At 41.0% G+C, this 27,148-nt stretch overlaps 1 protein-coding gene and 1 long non-coding RNA gene across 2 annotated transcripts in view; one reads left to right on the forward strand and one right to left on the reverse strand.

Moving 5' to 3' along the window:
* Positions 1–27,148, forward strand: part of Vn (membrane-bound neuregulin protein vein) — a 510,544-nt gene that overhangs the window by 308,350 nt on the left and 175,046 nt on the right. Inside the window, exon 2 of the mRNA XM_076310176.1 lies at positions 23,562–23,724. Coding sequence (XP_076166291.1) covers positions 23,562–23,724 — 163 coding nt within the window. The remainder of the gene's footprint in view (positions 1–23,561; positions 23,725–27,148) is intronic.
* LOC143146169 (uncharacterized) overlaps positions 22,544–27,148 on the reverse strand; it is a 30,783-nt gene continuing 26,178 nt past the window's right edge. The window contains exon 2 of the long non-coding RNA XR_012991843.1: positions 22,544–22,766. This is a non-coding gene — a long non-coding RNA (uncharacterized LOC143146169). The remainder of the gene's footprint in view (positions 22,767–27,148) is intronic.

The raw sequence follows: 27,148 nt of genomic DNA on the forward strand, positions 1-27,148 counted from the left end.
AGCACTAGTATTGTATGTACATACTACTTGGAGACTCATATGTTGTATTTGTAAGACAAAATATTTCAATAAAGAGAAACCTAATTAAAATTAAACATAACGAATCTTTTGTTTTCTGTCCTTGAAAATATCGCAGATTCCTGGAACTGTGACGTCATTTTCACGAAGTCTCGCGAATTAAAATTGTACGAAACTTTGACGAACCATTTTGTCGAATTTTAGAACTTCAGTATCAGGGGAACACAACGACCGAGGAGATGCAACTCTTCCACAGAATCCTGGAACCGTGACGTCATTTATTCCGCGAATTAAAATTGTCCAAGTTGCTCTAGTTTGCTCTAGTCCCCGCTTTTGCCCATTATACCACAAAACAATCCAACAATACATATTCAGTACCTCATACTAATAAAACCTAAGTTTAAGTCTCTTCCTTTACCACGGTCTAACGAAATATTAAAGTCGAGTAGATTCGCGCGACAATCATTTCTCAGTTGAAAGGATTCTCCCTTTAAATAATCCTTATATTAATAATAATACTCACCTTAAATAATACTTAGTTGCAAGTATTTTCTTTTTGCATATAAATTTCACCAAATAATACTTTTAAAAGTCCCGTTTAACAACATCGATTTTCGCTCAACAATTTTCTCTTAGTCCTTCGAAGACCGAAATTGCAATTCCTGCCGCGTGACATCTTCTCAGCTCCCAACAGTACATTTCCATCGCAGTGGCTCTATCGCGCTGGAATTATTTTCGTTTCGTATATATATTTCACCAAATAACATTTAAAAGTCCCTTCACAAAAATGTCGATTTACACACAACAATTTTCTCTTAGTCCTTCGAAGGCCGAAATTGCAATTCCTGCCGTGTGACATCTTCCCAGCTCCCAACAGTACATCTCCACCGCGGTGGTTCTATCGCTTTAGAATTATTTTCACATATACATTTCACCAAACGACACTTTTGAAAATCCCCTCATGACAACATCGATTTTCACGCAACAATTTTCCCTTACTCTTTCAAAAACCAAACAACGGATAGAAATCTCAATTCCTACCGCGTGACATCTTCCCAGCTCCCAACAGTACATTTCCATCGCAGTGGCTCTATCGCGCTGGAATTATTTTCGTTTCGCATATACATTTCACCAAATAACATTTATAAGTCCCGTAACGAAAACATTGATTTTCGCGCAACAATTTTCCCTCACTCCTTCAAAAATCAAACGTCCGCTAGAAATCGCAATTCCTACCGCGTGACATCTTCTCAGCTGCCAACAGTACATTTCCACCGCGGTGGCTCTATCGTTTTGGAATTATTTTCGTGTGGCATATACATTTCACCAAACGACACTTTTGAAAATCTTCCCTCACTCCTTCAAAAATCAAACGTCCGCTAGAAATCGCAATTCCTGCCGCGTGACGTCTTCTCAGCTCCCAACAGTACATCTCCACCGCGGTGGGTCTATCATTTTGGAATTATTTTCGTGTGGCATATACATTTCACCAAACGACACTTTTGAAAATCTTCCCTCACTCCTTCAAAAATCAAACGTCCGCTAGAAATCGCAATTCCTGCCGCGTGACGTCTTCCCAGCTCCCAACAGTACACTTTCACCGCGGTGACTCTATCGCTTTGGAATTATTTTCGCATATACATTTCACCAAACGACACTTTTGAAAATCTCCTCACGACAACATCGATTTTCACGCAACAATTTTCCCTTACTCCTTCAAAAATCAAACGTCCGCTAGAAATCGCAATTCCTACCGCGTGACATCTTCCCAGCTCCCAACAGTACACTTCCACCACGGTGGTTCGTTCGACCCCGGGAGTTCCAATCGTCGCAACGAAAGCGTTAATATTCCCCACGATGGAATCCCGTGGTCGATTCGCGTTGGTTCTCCACGGGCGTTGGGTGAAAAAATGGACTTCGGAAACCGCGATCGAATTAATTCGGTAAGAGCGGACAGAGCGGAATGAAAAACGACGGGGCGGGCTTCCGCGCGATTAGCCGCGATTAAATATTTGCGGAGATCGATGGGTAATCAGCTGCGCGCGGCTGATCGCCGTTCATCGGCGTACGGTGGACTCGATTATAAGCCGGATGACCGGAAGCGTTCACCGGCCGACACGGGCGAGCCGGCCCGTGAACCGAAAACGATTAGCCGCGCCTGACAAAGGTGCAAACGCACAGAGTCATCCTCGTCGACGATGCACGAGCCCGCATTAATCGTTTCGCGAAAGGGCCGCGAACGAACGAGCGCGCGGCCACGCTCCCGAAACAATTCGTAATCGAATCTTCCGGCGATCGGAGAATTACGAAACGTGGCAGGAGGACGAGGTAGGGGGTCGGTGGAGAAGGCGGGGGGAGGAGGTTAATTGTTAAATCATCCGCGATAGAACGCAACGACGCCTCCCGTGTAGCTATTGTCCGTGGATAACAAGAGGATACCTGAATATTTTGGAGAAACGAAAATAAAACGTGATGCAGCTTTCTTTCTTTTTTTCTTTTTTTGTCGAAATTTTCAAATCGTGGACACGCTTTGCGAATACACGGAGATCAATTGAGAGAATTATACGGGGTTGATTTGTGGGAAAAGAAAAGGTTCAATGAGTGGTCACGGGTTTAAAAATTAAAAAGTTTCGTGGTTTTCAAAATTGTAAAGTTTCGTGGTTTTCAAAATTGTAAAGTTTCGTGGTTTTCAACATTGTAAAGTTTCGTGGTTTTCAACATTGTAAAGTTTCGTGGTTTTCAAAATTGTAAAGTTTCGTGGTTTTCAAAATTGTAAAGTGTAAATTGAATTTTCTTTTTTGCATTTTGTACTTTTATGGCGAGAGAAAGATTGTGTGGGGATTGTGGATTAAAGATCGAGGAGAAAAGAGAATATAATTGTCTTTCTAATTATCCCCGGTTTTATTCCCTGGAATATTTCTGTGGTAAAATTCTTGTTAATGAAAAATTATGTAAACAAGTCTGGCCCTCTTCGAGCTTTATAATTGAATAATTGGTGTCTTTGTCTAGCGTCCCTGGAACGTTCTGACCCAGATCTTGGCCCTACAATCCGATCATCGTGGTCGAAAAAATGATTTCAATATCTCCGATCAATTTTGAAACGAAATAACTGTTTTCATCGATAGAGAACTCGAAACGCGAGACTTCGGTGTCACCGTTCTCGTGCACTTTTCAATTTCTCGAAACCAGTTGGCAAATAAATAAAACACAACCTGGACGATGTACCGTGCATCCACTAGCGATTATTCCACGAGTCGTCGAGCGTAAAAGCGTCGATGAAGCGCGAGCACGTTACGCGTAATAACAGGATGCAGACCGACGCGCGCCATCGCGAACAAACGTGCGAATCTCTCCGTCGACGTGACGTTACGTACCAAAGAGAGAGTTTGGAGAATAGAGAGAAAGAGAGAAAGAGAGAGAGAGAGAGAGAGAGAGAGAGAGAGAGAGAGAGAGAGAGAGAACAGTCCTGGTTCGATGTCGCGTGTATCGTCACGATACATGAAACAGGGAGAGAAAAGGTCTGTTGACGATGGTAGCGATACCAATGGAAACGCTACCCTTTTAGGCCCACATCCAGCAACCGGTATGACGCGTTTCCAACGCGCCAATCGGTGAAAGATTTTCATGGAAATTACATGTAATCTACTGCCCCGTGATTGTACACTGTCCCTAATGAAACAGCTCGATCCAATTACAGTTGCTCCAAAAAGTATCTGCACTCTGTAATATAAGGAAATTCTTACTTACCTGTGAGATTGATTTTAGTGAAAGTTTGTGTGCATGTAGAACATAATAGTGCGTATGTAGAGAAATTTGTTTCTTCATAGGAAATTTGAAGAAGGTGGAATGTTCTAAGGTTTTAATGTTGTGTTTTTTGTTTTGTTTTTTTAATGCAAATTCTCTTGGGAGTTTTTTGCAAGAACGATAGAGCACCGTAAGCTGAATATTTTTTACATTTTATAGTTTTTAAGTTTTGTTATATTTTACACTATTGAGAAGTTGTATTTGAAAAATCGAGGAGGAAGTGACACTTTAAAGGCTGACTTTGATTTTTTTTTATAACTTCGTTATCGTGCGAGATGCAACAAAAATTTTCTTACAAAAAATGTTTAGCTTTGCTGTTATATGTATTTTTCAATTTCTCTGTAACGTTTACTCCAATTTCAAATTTGGTAAATTGCATAATTCCGTTGATTCTGAAAATGGCTTAGAACGTTAACAAAAATAGCTCGTTAAATAGATCAGATCTTTTCGGTTCTCAGACATTTTATTTCAATCCGCAACGAACTGTCTGAAGACGCTTCATTTAACATACAGTTGCATTTGCATTTTAACATACTCTCTCTATAAAAGAGTCCTTTCATTATTATAAAAACAATCCGTTACTGAATGTTGGATCGAATCGCGGTTCGGTCCAAAATAAATCGCTGACTGTGGAAACTATTTCAAGTTTTTGATACAGCAAATGGAAAAGTTGTGTCGTTTTGAGAGTCTCGCTTGCAATCAAGCGATCATTATTATACACGAACATTCCAAATATAAATCTATCGGATTGCTTAATCCTTGACTACAGTCATTGAAAGTTTCATGCATGAACGTGGATCCAGAGTTTGCTTAAAAGCAGAGCTTTAAAACGGTTCCACAATCTTTGAAAATTACTCTCTAAATAACAATTAAGTAAACTCTCATTGGTCTTACCATTGACTCTATAATGTCAACGCAAATCAATTTTACATTAATAAATTTGAACAGTAATGGCCATAAAAATTGCATCAACTTGAAACTCAACATTTCCACTTTAACACCTATAGGAACAATAATCGTCCGTGCTCTGTATAATAGTATCGAATCCCTAATTTGCACCCCAAAAAACGCAATCTATTGCATTGACACGATTTAATCTACTACACGTGCCACAAACTTTATTTTTCTTAACCGATACAATTTCTACAACTCGGGTCTATATTTTCTAATAATACAAATAATTAAAAGCACCCAAGCACCCACTATTCGTCTTCAACGAACCGTACGCAATTCTATACATACTTTACCCAGTGTTTCTCTCATTGCCCCTATAATTTTACTTTCCATCGACAAAGAATCACCAATGATTTAAAAATCCACGAAAAGTCCTGTTAAAGTCCTTCTAAGGTCTCGTTAAGATGAAACAGGTGCATGGTGAAGTAAGAAGAACGATAATCCCGGTCGAAGTTAACGTAATATCGAGGCTCCTCACAGGCCTTTAATCGAGGCGGTGCAGCGCCCTCCGTGACCGGCGGTGGAAAATGGCAACTGGCTCCAAAGACGGTACTAATCGTTCCTGTTCGTCGATCTGGCGTCCCCCGGTCCGTTCGAGAATAAAACGAAACTCGACGAGTCGGAGGGCGCGGGACAATCAATTATCGAGGGAGACGGGGTTGCAAAGGGTCGGGTCGTATGCTTAACACGACGTTGCGCCTCGTCACAAGCCGCTGGCGCGCCGCGGGAACTATGAATCAAGCAACCAGCGTGGCCGTTTGCCGCAACCCTCCCCCGCCCCCCTCCTGGAACACCCACCCCCGTTCACCACCCCGGGCCGAACGCCCGGCATTCGCGTCAAGCCAGAGGGCAACGTGGCAACGCGCTATTTGTTATTTTGCTCTTTCGGCGACGCGTTCATTAATCAACCTCGTCGCTCTCTTTACCGGTCGCTCAGCATGTTCCATCCCTCGTAGCGGCACGGTGACACGCCGCCCGACAGACTCCGAGTCGCCTACTTTTTCTTCCCTTTTACGTGCCTATCCCGTCTCCGTGCCGCCAACGCGCACCTACAGCGACCCCTACCCGTTGACAACCGATCGATCGAAGAAACGGGTGAACGAATCCGCGGCGAAAGTGTTTCCCGCGCTTTCACGCGCTCTTCGACGATCTTTAACCTCTCCGGGCACGGTCAATATTGTGGGTATGTAGGTAGCGGCAATATTGTGGGTATATATTGTAGCGTCAATATTGTAGGTATATATTGTTGCGACAATATTGTGAGAAAAGAGGTAGCGTCAATATTGTGGGTATGTAGGTAGCGTCAATATTGTGAGTACATATTGTACCGTCAATATTGTAGGTATATATTGTAGTGTCAATATTGTGGATATATATTGTAGCATTAATATTGTAGTGTCAATATTGTGGATATATATTGTAGCATTAATATTGTAGCGTCAATATTGTAGGTATATATTGTAGCGACAATATTGTGAGAAAGGAGGTAGCGTCAATATTGTGGTATGTAGGTAGTGTCAATATTGTGGGTGTATATTGTAGCGTCAATATTGTAGGTATATATTGTAGCGTCAATATTGTGGGTATATATTGTAGCGTCAATATTGTGGGTATGTAGGTAGCGTTAAAATTATGGGTATATATTGTAGCGTCAATATTGTGGATATATTATAGGTAGCGTCAATATTGTGAGTATACATTGTAGCGTCAATATAGTGGATATATATTGTAGCGTCAATATTGTGGGTATGTAGGTAGCGTCAATATTGTGAGAATATATTGTAGCGCCAATATTGTGAGAATATATTGTAGCCTCAATATTGTGAGAATATATTGTAGCGTCAATATTGTGGATATAGGTAGCGTCAATATTGTGGGTACATAGGTAGCGATAATATTGTGGGTATGTAGGTACCGACAATATTGTGGGTATATAGGTAGCGATAATATTGTGGGTATGTAGGTAGCGTCAATATTGTGGGTATGTAGGTAGCGTCAATATTGTGAGAATATATTGTAGCGTCAATATTGTGGATATAAGTAGCGTCAATATTGTGGATATATATTGTAGCGTCAATATTGTAGGTATATATAGGTAGCGACAATATTGTGGGTATGTAGGTAGCGTCAATATTGTGAGAATATATTGTAACGCCAATATTGTGAGTATATATTGTAGCGTCAATATTATGAGAATATATTATAGCGTCAATATTGTGAGTATATATTGTAGCGTCAATATTGTGGGTGTGTATTGTAGCGTCAATATTGTGGGTACATATTTTACGAGGTTGGAAATTATTTCCCTTTTTAATTAGAAAGAATTCGTTGTGAGTTATCCAGGGAAGGAGAATCGATTGGAGCGTTTTTTTTATCTAAATTTGTTGTAAATAAAATACATATAAATGTATTTATACAAAAATTCATCTCTTAGGAGAAATATACACGAGATCGATCTATGCATCGAAGAGGTTCAGGAAACACTTGAAGCGTGTACCTCACGCTGTAGATAAGAATTAAGGGACTCGGGAGAACTGCATCTAATACCCTCTTCTTCACTTGGGTTCTGTCTAACGCTGTGCAAGGTTTCGACAAGAACGATAAACCTTCCCGAGAAATAAAATATAAAGTAAAATACAGTACGCTGTAATTATTTCTTTTAATAACCTACAACTCGCAATAAAATTTAACACCAGAACTACCTACGATGAACGTATTCCTATTTGTATCAGATCACGTGTGTATCTTCGAAGTTAAATATGGAAAGGACAAATTAGCTTACGAGTGCCGTTAGTTGACCATTTCAACAATTATCCGAGGAAAAGTGTATCGATCTAAAAGGTGACTGTGTCGAGAAATAAACATACCTCTTCCCAAATTTGTTGTGTTTTCTTTGTTAGATCAGATACTTCTGGGACTATCCCTACAGTCACACAGGATTAAACCACATTTAATTATCTATACGCTCGAACCACCTAATAAATAGTGCACCGTGAAGAGTTAACGAACATCGAGGCGATCCTTTCGAAACTGAAAGAAGATTGCTCCCGGGAGAGCGTCTCACCGCTTGGATTTAATTCTCCTGACAGACCTCGACAAAACGGGAGTTGTAACACTCCCAATGTAAACCACCATCCCCCGGACGACGAGCCGGGTAATCCATAATTCGAAGAACTACGACGCGCCCAACCCAGTCTTCGATAGTTACGTTTCAGCCACCGCGTTAACAACAGTCGCGTTCCAACTTGTACAACGGTCTCGATTCGATAAACTCCGGTAGTCAAGGAACTCGGCGTTGCTCGTGACGGGAGTCATCCACCCCGACGCGACTTTATCGCGCTAATTTGTGGCAAGAGATGGCGTAGTTCTGAATCGCGGTTTCGTAACAATGCCATCGGGCGGTGCCACGAACTCTCCTCCTCGCGTACCTAGACGTCCCAGACATCTGGGTCGGACACTCGATGGATTACCAAGAAATCGTCATCGAATGTACCAAATACTTCTTTCTGGGAATCGAATTCTAACCTTCAACTTCGAGTGGCGTATCGAGTCGTGGTATTTGCGCCTCGCGTCGCGGCTTCGGCGTGAATGACAGGTGTTTGGAATCGGAGCGGACAAGATCGACCGAATGTTTAGTCTAGAGCCTAGAGCCCCGGTTCCCGACTACTGGCTAGAAGTAGAGATTTATGGCGGGATCGAGGAACGCGTAAGAAATTCTCGACGAAGAATTCGCTGATGTATTCGAGGAGACGTTGCTCTATTTTTTTTTTTTGTTTTATTTTCCAGTGAGACATTTTCGTAAAATATGAACGTTCTGAGGATTTGGAGGAGCATCGATCTAGGAAAGAGTCAAGTTCGAAGGAACAATTTCTCTCCTTCGAAACTTCGCTTAATTCCTTTCGAACGGGATAGAAATCTCGGTGATTTAACTGGCGTTGTTTGTGTTTACACGACGATTTTATTCATCGCGATGTGAAATGTTTTTTCAAATTTCAAATGTGACGGAGGTTCGACGAATTGTTATTTTACAATCTAAATATACTTGTTATTTTCCGACTGTCGATCTATCGTATACGCGGATTGAAACGTATCCCGTGATACCGAAACGCTTGAAAACCGAGAACCTTTTCGTTCAAGCTGTGCTCTGGCTCTCGACCGAATCAGCGGGCAATTTTTCTTCCAACCTCTACCTTCCCTTTCGCGACTCGACTCCTCATTGGTGGCTCGCGGTCCGACGCCTCTCTTCGTCAGTTTTCCGCGGACAGTCGCATCTCGCAATTCCCAGCATAAATTCGTGCCCGTAGAACTCTGTGGCGATCGAGTCTCCCGCGAGTGCCATTTAAATTTGAATTTCGGCGTCAGTTCGCCGCGGCTAATCGTTAAATGACGTTTCGCAGCGAGGACCGCGCACTGCCTCCGGCAACATGGGAATACCGTGAATATCCGCCTTCCTCCTCTCTCTCTCTTTCACTCTCTCTTCCTCCAACCCTTTACCTGGTCGTTTTGTCTCTTTTCTCTCGCCTCCTTTCTCTGGTCACTGCTCTTTTTCACTCTGTGTAACTCTCTCTCGATCTCTGTCTCTCTCTGGACCTCTCTCTGGACCTCTCTCTGGACCTCTGACTCTCTCTGGACCTCTCTCTGGACCTCTGTCTCTCTCTATACCTCTCTCTGGGGTCCTTGTTTCTCACCATACCTCTCTCTAAGGTCTTTGTTTCTCACCATACCTCTCTCTAGGGTCTTTGTTTCTCACCATACCTCTCTCTAAGGTCTTTGTTTCTCACCATAGCTCTCCCTAGGTCTGTCTTTCACCATACCTCTCTCTAGATCCCTGTTTCTCCTTATACTTCTCTCTAGATCTCTGTCTGTCTCTATTCCTCTGTCTAGGTCTCTGTCTCTTGCCATATCTCTCCCTAGATCTCTGTACCTCTCTTTAGGTCTCTGCCTTTCATCATACCTCTCTCTAGCTCTCTGTTTTTCACCATACCTCTCTCTAGGTCTCTGTCTCTCACCATACTTCTCTCTGGGTCTAGGTTAGGTCTGGGTTAGGTCCCTGTATCTCTCTCCCTTTTTCTCTATACTTCTCTCTAGATCTCTATCTCTCTCCATACCTCTCTCTAGGTCTCTGTATCCCTCTCTCTTTCCCTCAGTACTTTTCTCTGGATCTCTGTCTCTCTCCATACCTCTCTCCAGGTCTCTGTATCCCTCTCTCTTTCTCTCTGTACTTCTCTCTACATCTGTCTCTCTCCATAGCTCTCTCTAGGTCTCTGTTCCACCCCAAACCTCTCTTTGGGTCTCTGTCCTTCTCCGTATATATCTCTGCCTCTGTCTACTACACTCTCTCACCCTTCTCTCCGGTTTTTCTCCGACCACCGTCCGCTCGTACCCTCGCGCGCACATACGCGGCCAGTTAATAACGAATAGACCAGCCAGCGACGCTCGGGAATCAGACGCGAAATCCTCTTCCCTCGAAGTGAATTTCAGGCATCGTGCCGCCGGTCGGCTTTCGGCCGCTTTCACCGGGACGCGTAAAAGCACTTTAGCTAGGGAGGGGGAGGGAAGAAGGGGAGATGGTCGAATTAATATCGTCCGCGACTTAATCCGGCGACCGCGCGACAGTTCTGCTTTTTTAACGTCCTCCCCCCGTTCGGGCTCCGCGCCCCACCCCTGCTCCCTTATAAGCCGAAACGATTCGTTAGACCTCTGCTTCAGACGATTCGAAAAATCGATTGTTTTCTCGTGGCATTATCTTGTTCGAACCTTCAAAGCGACGCGAACGCGTTCCCAAATACTTCGGATCGAATTCGAACGTTGTTCGAATAGTGTCTATCGAAAATCTCGAGTAATTGAGTAGTATCTATTAGAATTCTTCAGTATTCGAATAGTATCTATCGAAAATCTCGAGTATTTGAGTAGTATCTATTGGAATTCTTCAGTATTCGAATAGTATCTATTGGAATTCTTGAGTGTTCGAATAGTAGCTATTGGAATTCTTGAGTATTCGAATAGTAGCTATTGAAATTCGTGAGTATTCGAAGAGTATCTATTAGAATTCTTGAGTATTCGGAGAGTATCTATTGAAAATCTCAAGTATTCGAATAGTATCTATTAGAATTCTTGAGTATTCGGAGAGTATCTATTGAAAATCTCAAGTATTCGAATAGTATCTATTAGAATTCTTGAGTATTCTAATAGTAGCTATTGGAATTCTTGAGTATTTGAAGAGCATCTATTGAAAATCTCGAGTATTCGAATAGTATCTATTGGAATTCTTAAGCATTCGAATAGTATCTACTGGAATTCTCGAATATTTGAATACTATCTACTCGAACTCGTGATTACTTAAATACTACATATTCGAATTCCTGAGTAATCAAGAATATTGGAATAATGATATTCAAAATTCGTTCGTAACATTTGAATACCCATAAAGCATTCGCACATTAAACAATTCAAGTATCCCCTAATCAAAAGTCAGCGTTCGACCTACTCGTGTTCGACGATGCATTGACCTTTTCTACTGCGGCCGACCCAATGCACCTACCATCACTACTTTCCACATACCAAACGATACATCGCAACACCTTGTTTCCAGATTGTAACACATATATCTACTCAGTATTTTGCAGCCTCGAATTTTATTGCACAAATATTCCCAAATTGACATCGATCGTGGAGATGCACAAAACTGTTGATATTGAAATATCGAAACGAAAAAATTCTTATCTCTTCTTATCTGAAAGACCAACAACTTACATCTCGCTGAAGAAAGAACACGATTCGTATTATCGAGTAAAATTACGCTCGAAATTGATCAAAGAAGAAAAAAGGTCGCCACCATTCGAACAACCGTTTCCATCGAAGCCGCGTCGCGAAATAAATCGTTACACGTCGTTTCTATCCGGTCATCCATTATTCCAGGAAAATTATGCCCCTCTCTGGCGTCAAGTCCGAAAGGATTAATCATTTTCCTCGCGGAATGAAACCGGGCGCGCTCCTTGTGCCCCATGATTATCAAACGTAGTCACCCCGCGATCGCATAAAACATTCTCCGCTGTCGACCGCGGGGGCGGAGGAAAAATCTTTCGCGTCACGCGGTGTCATATATAAAAAAAAAAGAAAAAATAACCCAGCTCTCCACCCGTCTCCTCTCCGTGGAACGGTGAATCGTAATACCCAGCACGCAATACACGCGGCGCGGGCATTTCTCTCCGTCCCGGTGGAATTAAATGTACAAGTAGAAAGCGACGCGATAATAACTCGCTCAATTTATTCAGCGACACGAACAAGCGTCCGCGAGAACTGTTTTCACGGTTCCCTTTCGCTCTCACCCGTCTCAACGCGCCAGAGGCCGTAAACGCGAGCAATTTGCTTTTTAAAGTCGAACCTGAGTCGATCCTCGTGAGGAAGGGGGTCAGACAGGTGGAGTTATCGTTCACGAAAACGAGTCGCGTGCCCATAGTTCGTGTAACCTTATTCCTTCCTCGAGATCCAGAGTGGGAGGGGGGCCCCCTGTGTCGCGAGATACTAGTACGAAGATTAGATGGATCTCTTGTGTATCCTCAACTTTGTTGAGGCATGTACGAAACGCGAGAGGGCTCGAAAATAACGCAAGCTCGCTTGTAAACCCTTTTGAGATTCAAGGTGAGAGGGGGCCCCCTACTATAAAATACTAGATCAACAGAAATAAGATGAGGACTCCTCGGTGTAACTTGACTCTTTTAAGATAACTTTACCCCCTTTCCAAGATCTGAGGCAAGAGGGGGCCCCCCGTATTACGAACTTCTAGCTCAAAGGAGACAAGATAGATCTTCTTCTGTATAACTTGACTTTTTTAAAATAACTTTACCCCCTCCCAAAAATCCAAGGTGGAAGGGGGCCCCCGTACTATATACTTCTAGCTCAACGAAGATGAGATAGATCCTCTTTGGTGTAACTTGACTCTTTTAAGATAACTTTACCCCCTTCTCCAAGATCCAAAGCAAGAGGGGGCCCCCCGTATTACGAACTTCTAGCTCAATGGAAACGAGATTGATCCTCCTTGGTATAACTCTACTCTTTTAAGATAACTATACCCCCTCTCTAAGATCCAAGGCAAGAGGGGGCCCCCCGTACTATAACTTCTATCTCAACAGAGACGAGATAGATTCTCCTCGATGTAACTTGACTTTTTTAAGATAACTTTACCCCCTTCCAAAAATCCAAGGTAGAAGGGGGCCCCCGTACTATACACTTCTAGCTCAACGAAGATGAGATAGATCCTCCTCGATATAAATTGACCCTTTTAAGATAATCTTAATCCCTCCTCAACATTCGAGGGGGCCCCCCGAGATACTAGCCAAACGAAGACAAGACAGATCTTGCGTGTATCCCAAACCTCATCAGGGCAAACATGAGACGCAAGGGGGCGTGAAAGGTTTCGAGTAACGCAAGCTTGCTCATCCCCTCCCCGAGAATTCAAAGTGGGGGGCCCCCTTATGTACCATAAGATACTAGACAGAGACGAGACGAATCCTCCCGATGTACCTCTACTCGTTTGGGATAATCGTTCCTCCTCCTCGAGATTCAAAGTGGGAGGGGGTCCCCCTTACCATGAAATACTAGAGACAGGTCCTCCTTGGTGTACCCCTATTTTGGTAAGGCAAATATGAGACGAGACGGAGCGCGTAAGCTTTCGAGTAACGCAAGCTTGCTCATCCCCTCCCCGAGAATTCAAAGTGGGAAGGGAGCCCCCCGTATCATGAAATACTAGAGACAGGTCCCCCTCGGTGTACCCCTACTTTGGTAAGGCAAATATGAGACGAGAGGGGGCGCGTAAGGTTTCGAGTAACGCAAGCTCAAGCAATGACGACGACAACGACGACGACGACGACGACGACGACATTGATGGAAGCGAATTAAATGCCCCGAGGCGTTCTCGCCCGCGACGTGGAACGTTCTAAGATAATTCGAGCGTCGCGTTTCGGCTCTTCCGAGCCGCGGAGAAACGCTGTAATTACGGTCGGCACGCTAGTCGAAACTGAGCAGGGGAGGAACACGCTCCGTGAAAAATTACAAGAGGGAAACTGCTACGGACGAGACAGAGACGGTTGTTTCTCCAGGGAGGGGGTGGCTACCAAGGGGCGTCGAAACACACGGTTAGGTGGTTTCAAGGAGCTACGAAGAATGCCCCCAACTGACAATGATAGATACACCACGAGGAAAATATTAAACACTCATCTTTTTCCATTCGCCGATCATTCGCGTTCCAGATAACCACTCTCGGTGTTCAGGGTGCGGAAAAATGAGAAGGAAGCTCAACTTGTGAATTTTACGAATACAAATTTTAATAGGTGGATAACACTATTGTGGACAATCGGATGGTTTAGTTATGAATATATTTTCCTGATTATTATCCTTCTTGAGAAAACTCGATTTTTGGAATCACTGTATAGGTAACATTTGAATAGAAAAGTGGATGAACACAATACACCTCTGCAAGATTCTCGTAATTTCTGCGCTCAGGTGTCCTCAAAGAAGGAATCATTTTTTTAGTAAGTGTAATAAAAAAATATTTGATAAAAGCCCATAAAATGGCGAATACTTTCACTAGCGATGGACACGATACAATTCTACTAGATTTAGATAATTTCCACACTCAAGTGTCGACAAAAAAGGAATAATTTTTTAATAAATATAATAAAAAAATATTTGATAAAAGCCCATAAAATGGCGAATACTTTCACCAAGGATGAACACGATACAGTTCTACAAGATTTCGGTAATTTCCACACTCAAGTGTCGACAAAAAAGAAATAATTTTTTTAATAAGTATAATAAAAAATATTTAATAACAGCACATAAAATAGTGAATACCTCCACCAGGAATGAACACGATACAATTCTACTAGATTTAGGTAATTTCCACACTCAAGTGTCGACAAAAAAGGAATAATTTTTTTAATAAATATAATAAAAAAATATTTGATAAAAGCCCATAAAATGGCGAATACTTTCACCAAGGATGAACACGATACAGTTCTACAAGATTTCGGTAATTTCCACACTCAAGTGTCGACAAAAAAGAAATAATTTTTTTAATAAGTATAATAAAAAATATTTAATAACAGCACATAAAATAGTGAATATCTCCACCAGGGATAAACACGATACAGTTCTATAAGATTTTGCTAATTTCTGCGCTCAGGTGTCGACAAAGAACGACTAATTCTTTCGGTAAGTGGAATAAGAAAATATTTGACGACAACTCGTCCCATAGAATGGCAAACACCTCGATCGTGAATGGGACACCAGTACACGTGGACCGCGTGCGGTCGGAGTGTCGTCGCTTCGTACGAGTGGACTCGAACGTTCACGCGTGTCCAGCGTTTCGAAAAGCGTACGTGACTTTCGGGATCTGTATCAAGAGCCCGCTGCAATTGTGCGCGTTTATACGTAGGTTGAAAGCCAGAGTGCCGCGAGTGCTTTGAGAGAGGACGCGTCAGCGGCGAGTAACTCAGTGTAGCGTAAGTGGCGGCTGTATTGTAACAGCGTGGAGTGTATTTTATTCAGTTCGGTATAACCGCAGGGTTTCCAGCCAGCTAATAACCACGGGCGTGAACAAGACAGACGTAAAGTCGGGACAAGTGTCCCGCGTCGAAAGGACAAACCTTATTTAACGAAGATTTTCATTTCGAGGATACTCTCCGGACGTTGGTCTCTAATTGGAACGTTTCAGACACGGCCCAAACGGTTCGTGTCCCTCGCGAGGAAGCAACGAAACGTTAAAAAAAATTTTCCTTATTTCTACCCCGTGAATATTAATGTATGAAAATTTCTCCGCTACCCGGAATTAATTTTGTCTCGAAACTTGAACTTTTTGGTACAAGTTTCCTTTCACAAATCTTGGACAGAGTTCCCTAACAAAGTATTAAAAATATTCACGAATTTTAAGCTTTATAAAATAATTGATCGACGAATCGTTCCAAAAGTTACATCAAGTTACAACACTTGAGAAATCAATCGTTTCCAATCGCCCATTGCGTAATATCTTTACAATTACACCAAATGACACTTCTCCCAATTCTCATCTTCTCCAACATACAATTCTAACCTTTCGTACTCTACATCCACTACACTATTCACTATTCACATTTCTCCCACAAAACTTTTTCTATTTCCCCATTTTTTCCACCTACAAATGACAACACTTCTCAATACAATCCTAACCTTCGTACTCTACATCCACTACACTATTCACTATTCACATTTCTCTCACAAAACTTTCTCTATTTCACCATTTTTTCCACCTACAAATGACAACACTTCTCCACACAATCCTAACCTTCGTACTCTACATCCACTACACTATTCACTATTCACATTTCTCCCACAAAACTTTCTCTATTTCACCATTTTTCCCACCTACAAATGACAACACTTCTCCATACAATCCTAACCTTCGTACTCAACATCCACTACACTATTCACTATTCACATTTATCCCACTACACGTTCTCTATTTCACCATTTTTTCCACCTACAAATGACAACACTTCTCCCAATTTTCACCTTCTCCGCCATACATTCCTAACCTTCATTCTCTACATCCACTACACATCCACTATTAACATTTCTCCCACAACACTTTCTCTATTTCACCATTTTTTCCACCTACAAATGACAACACTTCTCCATACAATCCTAACCTTCGTACTCTACATCCACTACACTATTCACTATTCACATTTCTCCCACAACACTTACTCTATTTCACCATTTTTTCCACCCAGAAATGACAACACTTCTCCCAATTTTCACCTTCTCCGCCATACATTCCTAACCTTCGTACTCTACATCCACTACACTATTCACTATTCACATTTCTCCCACAACACTTACTCTATTTCACCATTTTTTCCACCCAGAAATGACAACACTTCTCCCAATTTTCATCTTCTCCGCCATACAACCCTAACCTTCGTACTCTACATCCACTACACTATTCACTATTCACATTTCTCCCACTACACTTCCACTATTCACATTTCTCCCACTACACTTTCACTATTCACATTTCTCCCACTACACTTTCTCTATGTCACCATTTTTTCCACCTACAAATGACAACACTTCTCCCAATTTTCATCTTCTCCGCCATACATTCCTAACCTTCATTCTCTACATCCACTACACATCCACTATTAACATTTCCCCCACTACACTTTCTCTATTTCACCATTTTTTCCACCTACAAATGACAACACTTCTCCATACAATCCTAACCTTCGTACTCTACATCCACTACACTATTCACTATTCACATTTCTCCCACAACACTTACTCTATTTCACCATTTGTTCCACCTACAAATGACAACACTTCTCCATACAATCCTAACCTTCGTACTCTACATCCACTACACTATTCACTATTCACATTTCTCCCACTACACTTTCACTATTCACATTTTTTCCACCTACACAAACACAAATTCGATTCTCATTCAAAATTCTCCCTAAACTAAAACGACTCATTCGAACAGTTCCACAGAAACCCGCTCCTCGAAGATCAACAAAATCTCCACCGTGACAGATACGCGATAATTGTGCTCTCCACTATCGAAGTAAATTAGCCAGCCCGTATGAAAAAGCTCGATGTATAAAATTGGAATCAGTCGCGACCCAGTTTCTGATCTCCAGCCAATTTGCAATTGTAGCGGCTGACCATTACGTCTGGCTAAAGCGGTCACCCGAAGGCTTTCAGATCCGGCTTCGTTGGACAGTAGAACGCGGTCTTTTGCTCCATACGCGGTCATCGTAGTATCCTAGCGACACGAGGTGTCCATTGTCGAACTCCCCCGCGTAGAATCGAGAGTGTCCCTGTAAAGTCGGCCGACCTACTGAAGAACTCGCCAGCTATGTCACCTCGTTATTATTATTATCTGACGTCCGCCGCGAACATAATGGGACACCGTTCCCTGTATGTCCCCGTTCCCACCGACCGAGATGTCCGATATTTTCCGTTGGAAATAATACAAGGCCCGCGCAAAAGGATTCCTTCGGCCAATCCCGTGGCACCTAGACGTTTATATTATTCGATCGTCTGGTACGCGAATAGCTGGAACCGTAATGGGAACGTATTGTAACGTCCAAACGAGATTCGTTAGATCGAACACGTTGAATGCGAACGTTGGTCTCACGGCGCCCAGACTCCCGTTTCGAATTGATTCACCGGGGCTTATTTGTCGCCCGCTTGTTAGCAATGCACGCCATCTTGAACACCACGGTAAATTCCAACGAATTATATACGTAAGCAATTGTCGACCAAAGTTCCTATTCAAATGGATGTTAGGTATTTACGAATGGTAACGCGTGATTTGTGGAAATTAATTACGTGAGCAATCGTCGACAAAGTTTGTAACAAAGTGGGGGTGTATGTATTTAAGAATGGTAACTCGTGACACGTAAGAATTAAATAGTTAAGTAATTGACCAGCAAAGTTTGCAGTGAAACGAAAGTATATATTTGCGTATGGTAACGCGTGATTTGTGGAAATTAATTACGTGAACAATTGTCGACTAAAATTCGTATTATTATAAAAGTATGTGTATATTAAAATGGAGTAATGTAGGTAAGAAGCTGTGGACCAAAGTTTGTATTAAAGTGGAGGTGTATGTATTTAAGAATGGTAACTCGTGACACGTAAGAATTAAATAGTTAAGTAATTGACCAGCAAAGTTTGCAGTGAAACGAAAGTATATATTTGCGTATGGTAACGCGTGATTTGTGGAAATTAATTACGTGAACAATTGTCGACTAAAATTCGTATTATTATAAAAGTATGTGTATATTAAAATGGAGTAATGTAGGTAAGAAGCTGTGGACCAAAGTTTGTATTAAAGTGGAGGTGTATGTATTTAAGAATGGTAACTCGTGACACGTAAGAATTAAATAGTTAAGTAATTGACCAGCAAAGTTTGCAGTGAAACGAAAGTATATATTTGCGTATGGTAACGCGTGATTTGTGGAAATTAATTACGTGAACAATTGTCGACTAAAATTCGTATTATTATAAAAGTATGTGTATATTAAAATGGAGTAATGTAGGTAAGAAATTGTGGACCAAAGTTTATATTAAAGTGGAGGTATATGTATTTAAGAATGGTAACGCGTGACACGTAAAAATTAGATACATAAATAATTGACCAACAAGTTTGTACTGAAATGAAAGTATATATTACGAAGTTAAATACGTAAACAGTTGTTAATGAAAGTTCGTATTGAAATGAAAAAAAATATATATATTTACGAATGTAACGCGTGATGTGTAGAAATGAAATACGTAAATAGTTGTCCATCAAAGTTTGTATCAAAATGAAAGTATACGTACATATTTACGAATGTATCCCGCGATGTGTAGAAATTAATTACACGAACAATTGTCGACGAAAGTTCGTATTCGAATAAAAGTATGCGCGTATTAAAACGGAGAAATGTATATTTGCAAACGTAGCGCGTGATAAGTAGAAATTAAGTATATAAATAATTGTCCATCAAAGTCCGTATTAAAACGGAGAAATGTGTATTTACGAATCTAACGCGTGATAGGTATAAGCAATTATCGACCAAAGTGCTCATTAAAATGGAAAAATATATATTTACGAATGTAATACGTGACAGGTTGAACAGGTTTCGATGTTTATGCATGTGGAGTATGCATATATGCGGCAAAAGTATGCACACAGGTGTGTGCCGGAAAATGTATGCAAAATACGCGAGCGATGCGCACGGTGTAACCGTGTAGAATATTTTTACATACCGTTTGCAACATTTTGCGAAACTCTTCATAGTATTTCGGTCGTTTCACCGTGATACGGTAACGATGAGATAAATTCGTACTTTATAATCGAAGAAACGAACGGGTTACCGACTCGATAATAATTATTTTTACAAATATCGAAAGAGTCGATCGGGTAAGGAGAACAATTATCGAAACACGAACTCGATCCGGATACAGAGAGTCGATCGGTTCGCGATTAAAGTTACCGGTTTGAAACCAGCAACCCTGTGCGACGTTTCACGGTTCTTATGAAATAAAAATGCCACATACGCACGAAACTACGCGCAACGTACTCGTGTGCACGTGTCGTTTAACCGAAATATGCAAAACACGCACATTATGCAAACCACGCGAAATAAAAAATGCATTTTTAAAACCCTCTGATGACGAAACAAATTTCGGTCTAAATCCCGCGTTTCTCTCTGCTTTCTATATACATACATATAAAAAATATATATTTCGAACGAACGTATAAATATTGTACACGAACGATACCGAGCGCGTACACTGCTCGAGCATACTTACTTTCAGAACGTCAAAGATCCTAATTATTTCTAATAATTCACGTAGCGCGTTCTCGGTCGTGAACGGGTTCATTTCACGGATTCTAATCACACCTCGTTGTTTCGTACGGTTTTCCACTTTACTTTTATCCCGGTTCTCGCTCGCGTTTCTCTTTTTCCGCTCACGGCGGAAACTTCCTCTGGAAATTGTCTGGCCGCCGTCAGTAGGTGCACGCGTGCATCACGCGCACCGATAAGCGTTTACCAGACACCTTATCAGCGAGCTGCCTTCTTCGCGCTTCTCAGGACGCGTTTTCGGTTTTCTCGGTTATCACGTCCACGCGAAAAACGATGCTTTCTCAGGGTCGAATTTTAAACGAATTGTTGGAACGAATGCAACAACGATCTTAAGGGTGCAGTTTGGCTTTTCTTTTTTAGTCGAGTTCCAAGTCTAGAGTCAAAAAGACCACACGACACTGTCGTCGTTCACATCAAGACACATCACTGTACACGCATTTGTTCGAACTGTGTATTCTTATATATACAATTACTGTACTACTAGATACGCGAGATCCCTGAATATTATAATAAACTAGATATTATAATCTGAACTTCACAACACGAATGAACCGTTGGCTCTTTTCGCGAGAAACGAATAAATACACCACGAGAATTGTTTTGCTCATACCTTCGACCTAGAGTGCGGCAGAACGTTCGTCGAATACGTATCGAGGACGTTACTCGGATCGCTAAAGCCTGTGTCACTTGATAATCGAGGACTTCGTTTCCCTACCCTCGATAGAAACACGATCCATTGACGGAATCGATCGGTTAAGGGTGTCCTATTGCCGAAAGGGAAACGTCGAATACGATTCCACGAACCGAAATACCGTAGTTTGGGTATTTCTCATTGCATCTCGAAGGTTCGAGGACGAGAAGAGTGCATTCTTCTGCAACGAGAGCCTTTGAGCTTGAACTGAAACTATTCGATTACTCGATTTAATATTCGAGGGCTTTATGGGTATTAGAATACTAGAATTCGAATTCTAATTCTCGAGTATTCGAATACTCGGATATTTTGGAGTTGAAGTACTCGAGTATCCGAGTATTCGAATACTCGGATATTTTGGAGTTGAAGTACTCGAGTATCCGAGTATTCGAATACTCGAATATTTTGAGGTTGAAGTACTCGAGTATCCGAGTATTCGAATACTCGAATATTTTGAGGTTGAAGTACTCGAGTATCCGAGTATTCGAATACTCGAATATTTTTAGGTTGAAGTACTTGGGTATCCGAGTATTCGAATATTCAGATATTCGAATATTATTCTTCCTCTACGACAAACGATATTTGAACACCCTCGATGCCTAAGTGCGCTAAGTCGTTTAATATCGCTCGATTTTTAAGTTGATCCAGCATTACGAAAGTGTGTCGAACTTTTTACAAATTCTCTAAGGCTCTACAAACTCGACGTCGTCTACATAGAGGCTTGAGATTTAAAATTTACGAGTTTCTGGGGCTTTGAAAGTTCCGGGAAGTCCAATAACGAAAAATCGATTGTTCCTAAGGGAACCTAGTGTTTCTACGAAGGATTAACAAAAACGGGTAAAGTGGATAGGTGGCAGGTTTCAAGTGCTTTCTTGTGAGATTATTTATACACCACATTACGGTATTAAAATACCACGAATATCCAAATACTTGATGGGCGAAAATGTTCAAATAATACTCGTGTATTCGAATAATATTTAAATGATGCCCGTGTATTCGAAACGTACTCAAATATTCGAATATTTAAATACACGAATAGTATTCGAATTACATTTATTGAATATTCAAATACACGGATACTATTTGAATTATATTCATCGAATATTCAAATACACGAATACTAATCGAATTGCATTCATCGAATATTCAAATACACGAATACTATTCGAATTACAATCATCGAATATTCAAATACACGAATACTATTCGAATTACATTCATCGAATATTCAAATACACGAATACTATTCAAATTACATTCATCGAATATTGAAATGCAGGAATACTATTCGAATTACATTCATCGAATATTCAAATACACGAATAGTATTCGAATTACATTTATTGAATATTCAAATACACGGATACTATTTGAATTATATTCATCGAATATTCAAATACACGTATACTATTCGAATTACATTCATCGAATATTCGAGTACACTACTCGACGAGTAGTTTCAATCCTGCATGGTTGGTTTCTGGTCGACGATTTCGGTACGATGTAAAATCCGAAAAAAATAATTCGCCGAGTTGGCGGCACTTAAGGACACGTACTACTTCATAGAGTCGTTGCCTTTGACGGTGAAGAAACGCGGCTCTCGAAAAATTTATTAAAACTCCACTAGGATTCCGTCGGAAGTTTCCTCAGGATTCCGGAGTCACGTACTTACTTGGACGGGAAGTTCAAAACTGGCCGCTTTAAGAATTCCCTTTCGACCGCAGTGAAAATTCATCGCGTGTCAGAATCGCCAGCGAATGGTGGCTGCTACTACATCGTCGGCAACTTTTCCCGTAATCGCTTCCCAGATACCCGATACGCCCTTTCATTCGCTGTACCATTAACGCGTTGTCCTGAACCGGTCCCATTCTCCCATTGAACGCAATCAACATCACCGGAATCTATAATGCAGAGATCGTGTCGAGTAATTGAAACGACTTGTACCGCCATTTTGAGGTACAAATGGACAAAAGATAGCGGACGACAAAATTGAATGCCACAATAAGATGAAAGCAAACGGTGACCGCAGTAGGGAATTGCGATAGTTAGCGCTTTCAAGTGATAAAATGGAAACCGCCGATTCGCTCGAAGGCGGGGTGGGTGGTGATTTTTATCTTTAACCGAGGGCCACCGGGGATCGATTCGATGGGTCTCTAACGTTACATAAACGCGAACAATTCGGAGGGAAGAGTTCTGACGAAATTATTTACTTCAAAATCTCACGTATACACGTGTATACACGTGTTATCGGGGTGAAACTCCAAGGGGCTGTATTTCGAGAACGAATAACTTTAGGAGTTATTTGCACACATTTGTCACACTTTTTCTGTCAATTTTAACCCGTGAAACACGTCTGGTAGTTTTACAATGGGAATTTCGATGCATCTCTTCGCGTAATAATGGTTTTACATTTTTAACATTTTATTGAGTTGTTGGGAAAATGATTTCGTTTTCCAAAATGGAGAATATAGAATTTTATAAAATATTTGTACACTCTAAAAAGTTCGTGTTTCATTTTCACCACAAAAAAACGAAGTCACTTTCCGAACAACCTTATCTTTGACGAAAAGAGAAGTTGTTTATGTTTGTTAGAGAAGTAAGTGTCACCCCAAGTGTCCGATTCGATTTCAATGTAATTTTTCCCGAACAGGAATCGCTCGAACGAGGATTTTAATCAACGTCACGTCTGATTTCAGTGAAGGACGTTACGTTGTCCGAGCTCAGGGACTCGATAGCGAGGTTACGAGAAAGAGTGAAGCTAGTATGCCGAACGAGGGGCTCCCCGCCCCCGAGGGTGCACTGGCTGAAAGACGGCGTACCCCTGCACCCCCGCAGAGGCCTCAGGATCCAGCACAAACGGTGAGTGACACGATATCCACGACTCGCGATCGTCGCCAACCGTGTACCCCTTTTCGCCTCGTTACGTCCAGGAAACGCGTGTTTGTTCGACGAAGAATCGAACGAACACATCCGAGACACTTGAACACGAGAGCCTAGTATTTTGTCACGACACATCGTCAACGATTACCATTTACGAGCGTGAGGTATCAATCGCGAAAAGAATTACAACCGGGAAATAATTACGATATTGTAATGATTCTAAGGGACGATAATTTATAAAAATTCAATCGAATAAAAAAAAAGAATACGACGCTGATAATGTTTCTTAAAAATGTCTTTCACTTGTACTTGAAAATTCCATTACGTGGGGTAAAGTATATTTAAAATTTGAAAGTTTTCCAGAAAAATGGCAAGTAGACATTTTTTATGACATTTAGATTACTTATATTATTTTGAAAATGTAAAATATTGTATCGTTCAATGTTATACAGAAGGAGTTTTGTATGAATTTTGAATTAATCGCATGAATACAACTTGTCGATGACGACTGAAATAAATAAAGTCATTTCCAGTCTGTGGTTATCTTAAACGCATTTTTATCGTTAGTAAAAATCTAGTAGCGAAGGATATTGAAGAAGAAGGCCTACAGGCCTATAGACCTCTTTTCCAAGAAGCTTTCCAATTATAAAATGTAACATTTTTTATGACATTTCGATTACTTATATAATTTTAAAAATGTAAAATATTGTATCGTTCGATATTATACAGAAGGAATTTTGTATGAATTTTTAATTAATCGCACGGATACAACTTGTCGATGACGAATGAAATAAATAAAGTCATTTCGAGTCTGTGGTTATCTTAAACGCATTTTTATCGTTGGTAAAAATCTAGTGGCGAAGGATATTGATAAGGAACACGTTGTAGAGAACCTTAGTACGGGTGAAGAGCGAAAGGCTCACGGAACTATTCATTTAATGCGAACACGTACTTAGGAGCCGCAATGTGGATTAACGACCGCTCGGAACACCTAGCGGACGAAACCTCCAATTTTTGGCCCGGTGGGACGCGGAAATTGCAAGTTTCATCGCAGCGAGGAAATAGCAACAAAGAAGTTGACCGATTCGTTGGTGGCGCGTTTCCAAAGCGATCATAAATAAGACGTTGCCAAGCTGCGAGCGGATTCGCCTGCCCCCGGTGTACATTAATTCCCACTTAACGAAGGTGCTTCGTGTTTGGCAACGATTTCGTCGAACGAGTCGCGAACTTTCGACGCTTCCTTTCTTCCACGTAGATCGTCCACTACCACCGATTCGATGGGACGGGGACTTCCAATATCGTTGCCAAGAATAATACTCGCGTGACATCGATTTCTGGCGCGGTTGTCGCGTGCCACCGACCGATCGATCGTAACACCAATCACCGTTATCGCGATCGGGCGCGCGATTCGCTTATTGGCACTCGTCGCGAACACGGCCAGGGACTCGAATTTCCATCTTCTCGTATGCATTCGAATCAAAAATATTCCCGCCATTCAAATACTTTGCAGAGTACTATTCGAGTACCATTCGAATATTATTCAAATACTTGAGCATTCGAGTACTGTTCGAATACTTGAGAATTCGAAATTTATTGAAATATTTGAGCATTCGAATACTGTTCAGATACTTGAGTATTCGAATATTATTCGAATACTTGAGAATTCGAAATTTATTCAAATACTTGAGCATTCGAATATTGTTCAAATATTTGAGCATTCGAATATTATTCGAATACTTAAGAATTCGAAATTTATTCAAATATTTGAGCATTCGAATACTGTTCAAATACTTGAGCATTCGAGTATTATTTGAATACTTGAGCATTCAAATATTGTTCGAATACTTGAGAATTCGAAATTTATTCAAATATTGAAGCATTCGAATATTGTTCAAATATTTGAGCATTCGAATATTATTCGAATACTAGAGAATTCGAAATTTATTCACATACTTAAGCATTCGAATACTGTTCAAATATTTAAGCATTCGAATACTGTTCAAATATTTAAGCATTCGACTACTATTCAAATACTATTCGAATACAATGATAATTGACACTAGAATTGTTATGAAACTTTCTCTGTGTACCACTTCAACCATTTAAATAAATTTTCGACTCTTTCCGAGTCATCTTCTATACACAGAAACTTTCAACATTTGAAACGATTAAATTGACCAAGGATACTATTCGAATATTCGCGTATTTAAATATTTTCTGCCCTGCTAAAGTATTCGAACACCTATCCCTTGAACAGAGTCGTGTACGAAACAAGTTCTTCGAGTTCATCGTTTTTCTCAAACTTCAATTTCGCGAATACTCAAACAGATACGCAAGCAAAGTTTATTCGTAACAAGCGTATAAAACACTCGAATATCCATTAAATTGTTCGAAGTACCGCAATCCTTCTCACGACACGTAAAAGTAACGGTTAACTGCCTCGAGTGTATATATTTGACGTTAAAAACGGCTTCGGGGAAGGATAAATGCAAAGAAAAATCCGAAACAGCTACCACGGTGTCGTTCCACGCGAATCTGCTCCACTTTCGGGACCACACGGCTCGCGATAACGTGACGAGAGATTGAGAGAAGGGATGGTAGGTTGATAGCGCGAGTTTCGCGCGTCGAGCACGTGTCGGGCGCGTTAAGGCGATTGGCACTTTGTAAATCCCTCGTGGAATGGCGTGGTTCAGCGGTTGACACGGCACGGCCCTGAGAGCTGTAATAATTTCAGACGGCCTTTCGGCCGGATTTACTATCCACGGAGGAACGATTATAGCGAAAGAGCCGGCTCTCTTCGCCGATGACTCAACCGTTGGCAAGAGTCACGGTTTCGCTGATGTTACTCCTTAAAGATGATGTATTCGTGCGACACGCGAATACGATAGTAGGAGAACGAAATAACTATCGAAGCCATCGAATAGACACCTTCGATCGTCACTGTTCAATTCCACGTAAACATTGCCTCCCAGAGATCCTCTTTGGTACAAAGGTACTATGTACCAAATTGTATTCGAACAATTCAGTATTTGAATAGTATTCAAATTGTATTCAAACATTTCAGCATTTGAATAGTGTTCGAATTGTATTCGAATAATTCAGTATTTGAGTAGTATTGGAATTGTATTCGATCAATTCAGTATTTGAATAGTATTCGAATTGTATTCAAACAATTTAGCATTTGAATAGTATTCGAATTGTACTCGAACAATTCAGCATTTGAATAGTATTCTAATTGTACTCGAACAATGTAACATTTGAATAGTGTTCGAATTGTACTCGAACAATTCAGAATTTGAATAGTATTCGAATTGTACTCGAAAAATTCAGTATTCGAATTGTATTCAAACAATTTAGCATATAAATAGTGTTCGAATTGTATTCGAACAATTCAGCATTTGAA

This window comes from Ptiloglossa arizonensis, chromosome 1 (genome assembly GCF_051014685.1).
Source record: "Ptiloglossa arizonensis isolate GNS036 chromosome 1, iyPtiAriz1_principal, whole genome shotgun sequence".
Lineage (NCBI taxonomy): Eukaryota > Metazoa > Arthropoda > Insecta > Hymenoptera > Colletidae > Ptiloglossa > Ptiloglossa arizonensis.